This window comes from Tyto alba, unplaced genomic scaffold (assembly GCF_018691265.1).
Source record: "Tyto alba isolate M040663 unplaced genomic scaffold, T.alba_DEE_v4.0 Super-Scaffold_7, whole genome shotgun sequence".
Lineage (NCBI taxonomy): Eukaryota > Metazoa > Chordata > Aves > Strigiformes > Tytonidae > Tyto > Tyto alba.
Genome location: NW_024881328.1, coordinates 10458464 through 10470469, shown reverse-complemented (window position 1 = coordinate 10470469; position 12006 = coordinate 10458464). Strand labels below are relative to the sequence as shown.

General features: G+C 40.8%; 1 protein-coding gene across 1 annotated transcript in view; it reads left to right on the top strand.

The window, feature by feature from the left end:
* The window catches only part of CCDC93 (coiled-coil domain containing 93), a 52851-nt gene extending 47863 nt beyond the window's left edge, over positions 1–4988 (top strand). The window contains exons 22-23 of the mRNA XM_042784197.1: positions 2481–2594; positions 3807–4988. Of these exons, the coding sequence (XP_042640131.1) occupies positions 2481–2594; positions 3807–3860 (168 nt within the window). The 3' untranslated portion in view covers positions 3861–4988. The remainder of the gene's footprint in view (positions 1–2480; positions 2595–3806) is intronic.
* Positions 4989–12006: the final 7018 nt, after the last annotated feature.

The following is a 12006-nucleotide window of genomic DNA, read 5'->3' as shown; positions in this document are numbered from 1 at the left end:
ATTGGTGGTTGTATGGATCATTCTTCTGTCTTCAAGGCTGTTGACATAATGAGTGACTCAGCATCAAACTGAGATTATGCAAATACTTTAGAGTAGTGCAATTCTGACTAGTGAAGATGAGCTTGAAGATAATCACATTTCTTTCTTTTGGAAGAATGACATTTTAATTCCCGCAGCGAACAACTGCCCCAAATTGAAACTGTCCAGGAGTTCAGTGTTCTATTTTCTGTCTTGTCCTCCATTACACACACAGAAACAGGTAACAGCACGGCCAATGCAAGGCGTGAAAGCAGACCGAGAGCTCTGCTGTGACTTACTTCAGGTTCTTGCAATTGCACTCTTAAATCTTTGAAGTTCATAAAAACACGCTGTATTCTCTTACTGTATTCTCAAATGGAATCAAAAGTTTCAGCTGCTTCGTGTTACAGATAAGGGAGGCGGAAGTGAACAGGAGCTATCGTGTCAGATGGCTAATTATTTTGAGGGGAAATACAATTTCAGCATCTCTGATGGTTGCCAAAAGCAATGGCAGCTCACATCACTTGTGCTGTATTCCTGCATTGGCAGCTTGGCCACTGGCATATTGTGACAGAGTTCACAAGTGACATTTCATTCCTGGGTGTAGGTGTCTGGATCAGCAGAAGGTGGCAGTTACAAATAATGGAGAAAAACAAGAGTTCCTGAATGAAAAAGCTAAGCTTATCTCGACTGAGAGGAAAAAAATTGATTGTTAGTGATGGAGTAGATAATCATTTGGTACCTTCTAATAGTTGATTTCTCAGTGCCAGTGAAGATACTGACAACAAATGGATGCTAAGAAAGTGTTAACAATTCACATGGTTCCTTGGGGGACAGCTCTGCAGCAAAAGGGAAGGTTTTCTTATTCTTCACCTAGGAAATGTCTGTTGGATAACTGTTTCAGCAGACTGGCTAGTTGTATGCTGCAAGGGCTATCCGTCCCCGCAATGATTTAGTCTTACCTATTCGACCTCTGTCTGCAGTACATTAGAAGTTCTAACAGTTTCACAATTCACACTTAAAAGTACATCCACTTTAATTGTTTTCTGTACAACCCTGAAGACCTTATACCTGAAGAGAAATTTCAGTTTTCAAAGACCCACCATATTGTAGCTGCATTGTAAAAGAGACCTAAGGAGAAATCAGACCTACTTGTTACAGAGAATGAGTAACTTGCGAACAAGCGTTTCAGTGTGATAACAGATATTCGTGAGATGTTCCAAGGACAGAGCAGGCCACTTTCTGCTGAGAGGAGTATGCTGAGAGATTTGTCATGGTCATGCATAAAGTAAGCAATTTATCAGAGGATAGTAATAGGGCCTTATCTCTTCACAACAATCTAGTGCCTAGACGTTGTAGCGATGCTGGTTTTAGCCTCATCCTAAAGGAATGGGACGCATGTAATAATGTTTTTCTCTGCATTAATACATTTGCTGCTTTTTCTTCCTCAAGCGTAACTTTGAAAACCTACTGGCCCTGATAACTTATGATAGGAAAGATTCCCTGATGTTTTGGACAGCAGCTGGCCTTGTAGAGGAGACATACCTTGTTAGCAGGGTTCATACTCAGGGAAAGTTTGGGATCTCCTCATTTCTTTTAGGCATAAGAATCAATAAGATCAATGTTGATACAAAAATCAAAAATGGAGCAAGTTCTGCTGCTGTGGAATTACCTGCTTGCTTGGGCTTTAGGGGGATTCTTGCAGTTTTTGGAATAGCATTTTTCCCTGTCAAAATTTAGGAGATGAAAGCCTGTCAGAGAGAATGCAAAAATAATTTTGCGGGAGAGGTATACAACAGGGCTGCTTTTATGCTGTTGTGTCCCAGCACCAGAGAAAGGGAGGAAAAATTTACTCTCTAGACTAGCAGCAAACTTGTCTGTGATGCCGTGATGGAAGAATTTCATTACAACCACACCTGAGAGGAAGGCAGTCTGTTGTAGAATAACCAATCCTCTTCATGTTTTGGGACTTAAGTTATGTTTGTCACAACTTCGGCACAAGGAGAAAAGAAATTTCTTACGTGTGGGTCTTGAGCAAGTACAGCATTGCACAGGAAGGCAAGGATGTCTCCTGCCATCCCTGTTTGATACGACTAACAAACAAGCAAAACAAGATCTCAGTGTTGCATCAAACACTTTGTTGTTGTTGTTGTCATTAACTTCACTGTGTAATCATTGCAGTAGGATTGTTCAGTGAGCCAGGTTCCTGGCTTGCAGAGATGTGAGCCTTAGTTTAACTCTGAATGCTACCTATGATGCCAATGGTACTGAGATTTCATCGTTAGCTTCTTAATTTTCTTTGAGAGCTGGCCTAAATGTTTGTTATGTTTAAAGCATGAGCCAGGAGTATCATTTATGAAGCATGTCTCCCATTGTTGTTCCTTATTCAGTATATACGTGTGTGTATATATGTGTATTTGTTATACAGTGTATGATCTGTTATCTTTCCTGTATACCAACAGATGGAAAAGAAGAAACAAGAGAACAAAATGCGAAGAGATCAGTTGAATGATGAATACTTAGAGCTTCTAGAGAAACAGAGGCTTTACTTTAAAACAGTGAAAGAATTTAAAGAGGTAAGAACATTGTTGCTAATGTAAACTGTCAAGTGTTCAGTGACCCATTTTGGCTTGACTAGAGCATTAATATATGCACAAGATTTCCTGATATGATGATTATCACACCACATTCATGGTATCTTTTGGCGATTATCTCCACGATTCTTGGACTCCAAATTTGATTCTGGAAATAGCACCCTCTCCATGGTACAGGGGAAGGACAGTTTGGTACTGAGCAAGCTTTATGTTTGTGTTTCCAAATGGAATCTCTTGAAGATCTGTAAGCAGTTTGGTATTGGAGCAAAGAGGGTTGTGGAGATGTTTGTGAATAATGGAGGGGATCCAGAGTCTTAGTAGTTATAAATGTGTTTAGGAACCAGCCTTGCTTTCAGTGACTGTGAAAGCACTGTTTAACACTTGATTGGTTTAGCCTTTCCTGAGCTTTTCATCATAATGTGCTTCTGTTAATTATTGACTCCGTAATAAGACATGACAAAGGAGTGCTGCCAGGAAAAATTGGCATTTGGCTTCAGATGTTTGAGGAAAAACACCTTCCTGAAATTTGTCCTGCTTCGTTCTGAGACAGCTCCTTCCTGTTTCGGACATTGTACTCTGGAAGAACAGCAGGGACTGCTCAGCTGCTTTTCTGACATACAGAATTTTACATCCTGGTTCCCAGAAGTTAGTTGGAATTTTTTTTTTTTTTTTTTTTTTTGTGGAGTCATAAATAAGCCATTTCCCTCACAAGGCAGTGGAACAAAACTTCTACTCAGCCTTGCTATCCTTAAAAATAAATTAAGTCATGGTTGTGATACTGAAAACAGGTGGTATGTACTTCTGTAACTCTATTTCTTGACCTAGAGTTGTTCCCTGAACACTGACTTTCTTGCACACTGTCTGGTGAAGCACCAGATCATCTAAAAGTGATCTCAATTTCAGATTTATTCAATTTATAAGTAAAAAGGTGGATTTACTTTAGCTACTTGTAAGAACTTTAGATGAGCGGTCAAGCAGTGTTCCTTTTGGCTTGAATGTCATAAAGTTTAATGAATATTACCATTGGAGTAACATCATGGATGAATCAGAATTATCTTCAGCTCATCACTCACTCAGACTACTTTGGATTTTGAAGATCTTTCAAATTAAAAGAGTTTAGTTCTGCTGATGTGAAGATGTAACTAGTAGAGTTAAGAGCAACTACCTCCTCATCAGTGTACTTTCTGTTAACAGGAATGCCGTAAGAATGAAATGCTGCTGTCCAAGCTGAAATCTAGTTCTTCCTGAAGAACCCTGGCTGGTGAAGTTTATAGATGATTGTTCAGTCCATTGAATCTCTTTTGTGAGGTGACATTTATAACTGCAATGTAGATATATATAGAGCTATATATATAAAAAAATATATACACACAGCTGTAAAAGTCTGTTTTTTTTTTCCAGTAATGTATTCAGTTTTACATTCCTTCATCACATGGCTGTATTATTCATTATTGCCTCCACTACACAGTAAAGAGTTAACACAGTACAGCAAAATAGAAATATTGTCTAGTTTTATTTATTTGGGTTTGGGTTTTTTTCCACAGTAAGGACAATGGGGATGTTTTTTATCTGGGTTTAACACTGAATTAGGTCAAGATTCTGGAATATGCAGATACGTACTGTGTAATATGTCCAGTACCACAAGATGAGCACTGCAGAATGGAGTGCTGTTAATTTGAGCCAAAAAAAAAAAAAACACAGAATGAGGTTCTTGAAACTCTCTTCACCAGCTAATAACTTGATATTCTTTTATTTTACACTCTAGCCATAGATAAGATTCCAAAGGATAAAAATTAATTTCTAATGGTTAAGACATAAAAAAATGGAAACTTACCTTGGATAACTCCTGGTGTAAAATGATAGATCTATATTTTTATAAAGTCTAGCTGTTGTATAAATTTATTTGAAATTTCATTTTTATATATAGAGAGTGTGCTTGTTAAATTAATAGCTCCAGTTAAAAAAAAAAAAAAAAAACCTTAATCACTAGGACCATTATGTTATCCCTGGCTGGGATGAAAATCAAAGTCTATGTCACCTGTAATATAGGAAGACAAAGATTCAGACATTCTGTTCAATGAACTGATACTCACCTTTGAAGACAACAACCTATTTACCCTGCTGAAGATTTGCCCTTGAAAGTTTAGAAACTTTGTGGAACATTTTGAGACATTTTTATATCTGTATATACAGTATTTTATAATTCAAACAGTTGCTTTTTGTACTTAACATCAGGATTTTGGACCGACTTCTTTCTGTACATCACATCTTCAGGAGAAGAAAAACCATGTTCTTTTTTCCCAATAACAGTGAAGACAGTGCTGTTTGATTACTTTCCATGGCAGTGAATATACAATAAAGAATGTTTGGAATCCAGTGACCTTCTGGTATTGTGTTTTTAAGGTGGAACTTGATTTAGGAGCCTTAATACACTTTTGAATTCCAAGTGCATTAAAAGATGACTTGTGTCAGTACTCTCTCCCAAGGATGTTTTCATGTGTCACATAGCAATTGGTAACATTTTGTTTTCTCGTGCTGCTTGTAGTAAGCTTGGTGTTTTCATATTTGGCACAAACTACCAAACCTGGTACATGCAGAGGAGGTCCATGGAAGGTTGTATTTGTCTTCCATAAGCATCCTTTTAGGATACAAAATTCTCAGTGGAGACAGCACACGTTCATCGTGCTACAGTACCCGATTCCACTCTTCTGAGTACAGTGGAAGGTTTGGTTATTAGCATGTGAATTTATGCAAACGCTGTAGCATTGAAAATGGAGAAGCGTAGGTGTTTGTTAAGCCTTGCACGAGGAGACTGTTGACATTCCATCCAGGTAAAATGCAGTGGTCCACAACAACTGTGGTCGACCAGGTTCAAAGTGATGCACCTTCTCATAAACGAGACTGTTTTTGTGACAACCTGAAACACTTTCCCTGTTCCTTCAGTACCAACAGAAAGAAAACCTTTCTACTGAGCTGGCTTGTACCTTTCTCCCCCACACTAGCTAGTGACTAAATATATACAGGCTGCTCTTCTTGTGTCTATTCAAAAAGTCAGTCTTCCTAGAGCTAGTGAAATAATGAAGGCAAAATTAGGTTCTGAGTACCTTCAAAGAAGGAAAAAATTACATTTAGAGTTCCTTCACAGAAGGAAATTTGCACTGAGTGCTACTTTCAGATTTTCTGTTGTCAGCTTTGATATTAGGTGTCATTATTTATGTCTAAAAACTTTGTCCTCCATAAAAACTGGAATTCTAATTTGTAAATCAAATCATTTAACTTTGGCACCAATCTGTTTGTGAATTCAAGCTGTGATGTGTCTGCATTCCATGCACTTCTAAATAAAATAACCTGAATGGACATTTTAATTCGGGATTTATGATTTTCATCAAAATTGCTTCAGTATCGAGCAAAATTTCCTAGGTAGGGTGAGTAATGAATTCATGTGTAGAATAAGCGGTGTGATTATTTGTCCAGTATAACATTAAACTTTTTGCTTACCTGTTACAGTAACCTGGAAATGTCAACATGGAATACAAAAACATCAGATCTGTTGCTCTAAGCTCATGATTTTGACTAAGATATAAGTCTGGAGTTTGTGAAGATCCAGTTATTCCTTGTAGAAAATAAATCAGAGTCCAGGTTATAACTTGATGTAATGAGTCAATTTCTTTCTACAATAGATTGAAATCCAGGGCAGATGGACACTACCTTTGCTTTCAGATCCCCGTGTGAAAAAGAGGAGAGAGGCTGGAGAGGTATGAAAAAAAGTTACATTGGCTGTTCCTTGCTTTCTGTCGCAGGCTGTGTATGTTGGGGGTGGCGTTTCTTCCGATACAATGGGGAGGAACCAAACTGAAAGAGGCACTTCTACTAACAGCCACCTTTGTTCCTCCTCCTGGTTCACTAGATGGCTGGCAGGCGTAACCACGAGACCAGGCTGGCCCCAGTCTGGTTTAGTGTGGAGGAACAAGAACACATCATGCTATGGATACTCGTGGGAAGGTGATTTTTGGGAACCATACCCAAGATGGTTTGACACTATAAACACGACAATCCTGCTAAGCAGAAACAAGTCTGTTAATTTTAGCTTTCAGTAAAATGATGACAGCTGTTTGTCAAAGTGAAGGGCAGTGTCAGGAGGTAACTTCTAAGTGGCATTTTCAAAGGAAGGAGGGCAGGGCTTTAAAGTGGTTATTTTATTTAAGTCAATACGCTTCAATGTGTACCATGTCTTTGCTGGATATTTAAGGTCTTTTTATATAGTTATTACATTAATTTTTTGATCTATAGAATTTAAAATCTTTTTAATGCCTATGGTTGGGTGATTGGAGCTGTGCAGCCGAGGTGCTAAATTCTGGGAGTGTAGATGCATGTATGCAAAGGACTATACAAACGTATAGCAAGCAGAATCTCTTAATTCTCTATTTCAGCTGGTTGCAAAGGAGGAGCTAGGAGCTTCTCAGAATTCTACCTCAGTGTTGCTGGATTTCTTTGACTGTTTAAAGATAAAATCTTGCCCTGAATTCATTTGGTGTTTCCAGGTGTGTAAAATAACATTTACAGGACTTGTAGCAAAACTTTTTTTATTTGATAGAGCCTGCTCAGAGTTTTAATTTGCATTTCAATAAATTTAATTATTTTGATATGCTGATGAATAAACTGCTGTCAAATAAGTCTGCTCTTTGTTTCAGAAGCTGAGACAGTCTCTGAACTTAAGGCATACACTTACCTTTTAGACCATGACAGCTTTCTTTAAATGTGGTTCCACAAGTGCATTTGTAAAATAGCTCTTGAGAGTGAAATTGATGAGATACACCTAATCCAAGCGTGACAAAATCCAGACAATCTTTTTGTTACAGTATATCAAAATGAATGGAGTATTGCACCAAGTCACTACTGATTTGAGTAAAAGAAAATATTTGAAGGCAAGTTAAAATGTGACCAATATTTTCTTTAAGGTTTCTTCCCTTCTTCCTTTTTATTTCTTGAAAAATCTGCTTATTGAAGTGTGACCTTAGTGTGCAGGTTCCAGAACCAAACAGTATTTCATGGGGGAGAAAGGTATGACACGCAGAAGCATTTTACTGTATGACAGAGTAGCAGGTTGTACTCTTTATTTTCTGGAAACACTGTTACAGGTATACCCAGCCGTATAGGACACAGCAAAACTTCACTGAAATTTCTTTAAAAACATAAAATTACTTGCATGAGAGAAAGGGTATTACTTCCTTTAGGTCTCACGTTGTATAGCTGCTGGTACTCATGCAAGCCAGACAGCTGGAGAATCGTGCTTTGCTGGTACTCCTGCCTCCTTAGAGCCACCTTTGCAAACTACGCACGTAAGCAGGGCACGTGTGCAGGGTGCCTGCCTTGGGCGGTGGATGCCGTACTCTTGGGACAGTCTTTTATCGAAAAAAAAAAAATTGACGAACAGGAGCCTGTTCACTCGTGCGGGTCCCCGCAGGCCGGGCTGCAGGCTGTGCAAACTGGCACCGGTGCTGCTCAGGCTCCGGTCGCTGGGGCTGGCGCCAGGCTCTGCCTCTTCACCGCAGCTCTTGGGGCAGCAGCGGCAGCTGCTTCGCGCCCAGCAGCGCGAGCCCGCAGTCAGCCGCCCCGAGACCTGGCGTCTCGGTGACGGGCGCGGGCTGGCTTGCGGGGTCTGCAAGTGGGTATTCCCAGGGTCAAACCCATCATCTCTCTTTGCATCAATCTTCCTGTAGGAAAGGCTCGGGAATTCTCGTGTGAAGTGGCTATTTAGGAGGAGAGACCGAAGTTTGGTTGGAAGATCGGGAACAACAATACATCGCTGAAGGGCTTTCAGTGTGGAAGCTGTAGCGTGGATGTGGGTCTCTTCGAGAGAGGAGCATAGAAAGTTATTAGCATCTGTTTGCACTCAGCTTCCAAAGTTCTTTGATTTCTGCACAATCCATGGATTCCAACAGCACAACAGAGGCCTCCATTTCAATGCAGCTGCAGAGTTCTCAGAGCCTTACTGCAGGATACAGCAATGCCTTTCTGCTGAGCAGTAGTCTCCAGTGAGTTTTTCTAAGAGCAGCTTCAGTGTCAGAAAAGAAAATCAAAACTAGCAGTCCACTACGTACAAGCAGAGATGACTGGTGTACTCCAAATTAGCAACTTCTATTTGAGGAAATAAATGATCGTATGTGTAAGTACTGCCAAATGATGTTTCTTCTTTAGAATAGATTATTTTTTTTTTTAATTTGGATATTTAAGATGCTATATAATTTATCTTAATTCACATGGGAGTTGTATTTTCCATATTTTCTTTGGTCCATCTTGAAGCCAAGGATAACAACACAGCAACAATGTAGGATCTAAACTGTAATGCTTGAAGTGCCAGAAAGAAGGATGTTTGCATGCTTGGTTTTACTCTCTTCCTTTTTCAATTAAAATAAAGTTGCAAGTTTTAATATAGGTAGTAATTAATCACAGAAATGAAGTACCAAGGGAGGTAGAAAATTATGCACAGTTCCAACTTTTTTTAATCAAGGTTGATGACTATCCAACAGTTATGCTGCCGTTGCACCAAGGTACTGGGTTTGACACAAACCTGCGGGGAAACCTCAGTGCTTGCTGCGCAGAAGGCCGGGGGGTGGTGGTCCCTTTTCTGGCTGGAAGCGGGAAGCAGCATCCAGCAGCTTGGGCCATAACCCCAGAAACTGTGTTTGTTTCTCCCACACTCAGCTCAGATTCCATGTGATTTAAAATCCTGATTATGTGCCGCTGCTCTTCTAAACGCAGACGTGCACAGAGCCAGTGTGGGAAGTCGAATTTGTTAAGAGCTTTCTGAAACTGCCGTGGAGTGAAATGAGAGCTCTGCTTGTTTCTCGTCGCCTCTGGGCGAGTATGAAGGCAGGCTGCTTTCAGTGCAAGCCTGTCATTCTGTAACAGCTCACTGCTGTCACAGATGCTTGGGTGGGCAGAGCACTAAGCTAGTTATCTTGAGAACTTCTCCCAGTAAAATTACAGGGGCTCAGATTCACCTCCTAAGGAAGCTAAATTCATCTTTGAGGAGGTGGAGAGCTACATTGTATGTTACATCAGTAGCCCTGCTGCATCTTCAGTGCACAGCTACACTGAGCTGCCCCGTACTCTTCTGGCTTTAAGGTGTTTTCTCAAGTTCCAGATGCCAAGACATGGTAAAACTTACCCCAAAAATCTGTGTCGCTTCTTGGAAGGGTTGCTGCACCGGAACAGGAGGCTGGTGTTCCTCTGGTCTGCTGGCACATATAGTTGGAACAAATGTCTTGGCTGCTGCTGCTTAACTTCAGTGCAGCAGGGTTGATATTAGATTTGCATGCTAGCAGGGGCTTGTCTTACCAGGCAGATGTGATAAAATTTGGCCAAAATGTGATTAATGGAAACTTCAGGAGCGGCCACATGCAGGAGATTCGTATGCTTTTCAACAACCTGCTTAAGATGACCATTTTCTCCTTCCACGTCATCTCTTTGAATTTCAAGGTTTTGAGAGCAGTGACTGTCTTACATGAAAAGTTCAATTCACTTGAAAAATTCATCAATGGTTCTGAATAAGGCCTGCAGGTTTTAGTAACTCTTACATATCTCTGTGTCTTCTGGTTTAATTAAGCCTCCAAACACTAGTTTGAACTGTAGCTATTCCATATGCAGGCAAATTGAGATTCACAAGGGAAAGAGTTATTTAAGTTGGCATTTAAAAGTCTGAGCCACTAGCTAAAGACCCTTTGAAATTCTAGGTTATTAAAATTTCTTAATTCCCATCGAAATTGAGAGAAGCATCCTCTGCAGGTACGTAAGATACGCAGGTGGCTGTGGCTGCAGACATGGCAGGTTACACTGGAACTTCACAGTACTGCAGGGCGTGACGTACAGCGGCGCCTGTCTCGCCATACATACGCTGTGCTGGTGAGATGGGGCCAGGCCGTTCCCTTGAGGAACTGGAGGAATGTGTGCTTGGATGGCATTTGTTTAAATCACTTACTTAGAAAGGAGCTGGAGCTTGCCTCGGTCTAAGCTGCCCATGTACCTGACATTAAGCTCATTTTGACATCACCAGGTACATGAATCCCTTTAGGCTACACTGCAGTAAACTCTGCTTTAAAGCTAAGCAAGTAAAGGCTGCATCATTTTTTTGGTTTTTTTTTTTCAGAATACACAAGCTGCATGGTAATACCCCTCTGACACGGCTGATGAGTAAGTCAGTCCCTAGCTGACAGGAATACACCTAGCTGCCATTGCCTGGGAGAGACGGCGGTGAGATCAAGATGCCAGTGGTGGTTATTGCTGGAGCCCAAAGCTGTGGCTTTTAGTCATTCTGGGCAGTTTTGCATTGTTTGCCTGAGGGTTTGCTTTGAATCAAAGTGTTGCTTAAGCAGCAGAAAACACAAAACTGGCAGAGAAAGGCAGTGTAAAAGGTCAAATCTCAGCTTCAAAAGGAGTTGTGATGTTGCCCAGCCCCATCAGAGCTAGGTTGTTTTGCCCTTACAGTACCTAAAGAAACTTTAGGAGGACATGGGAGAGGGTGCCAGGGCTCTGTGTCAGTAAAGAGCTGCCACACTAGAAATACTCAGAGATGCTGTCAGCAACCCCCCTCAGGGAAGGGGAGGAAGTAAAGCCCAGTAGAAGAACAAACCAAACACAGAGATAGAGACTTGGCAGTATGCATGAAAAATCTTTTAAGTTATTTATGTATATATTGTTGGGACAGAGGTGTTTGTTTGATCTTAGAAAAACAATTTAAGGCTTAGTTTTGAGTCACTTTGGAGTTTCTGGAGTCACTTAGACCTGATGGCATCAATACCTTTCTTACAGTAGGAGGAAGTTGATGCAAGCTGACAAATTGTGGACTTCACTCAGGTAGGGTGCTGAGCACAACATTTATGGTGCAATGACCCCAGGCAGCGCCGTGCAGATACCTGCCCACCACGGCCGAGCAGCCACATCTTGCTGCCAGCAAACCCAGTGACTGAAAACAACACGCTTGGTGTCTGTAACACAAATGCATGTCTAGTTTTATGGTAGCATGAAATAATAACGCATACAGTCCCCCTGCACTTGGAGGTATCGGGTGTCTATCTTGAGCTCACCCAGGTTTTGGAAAACAGGGAAAGCCTGAGCCCTGCAGAGTGAGGGAGTACAGTGCAGGGGAAAACTTCATGCTAGATCTTCCTCCTGCACAAGCGGTGTGAGCACATTCTCAGTAGCTCTGAATAATTTTACATTTGACTCTAAAATTTTACTTAACCACAGTGAACTTAACTGACCTATACTTCACCAGGACTTCCCATCAAGGACTGCTCCCTGCTGGAGAACACACAGCCCTCCAATCATACGAGGGCATGTTTTTGAGCTGCTTAGTCATCCATTTTAATTTCACATCAATTCAACAACTGAC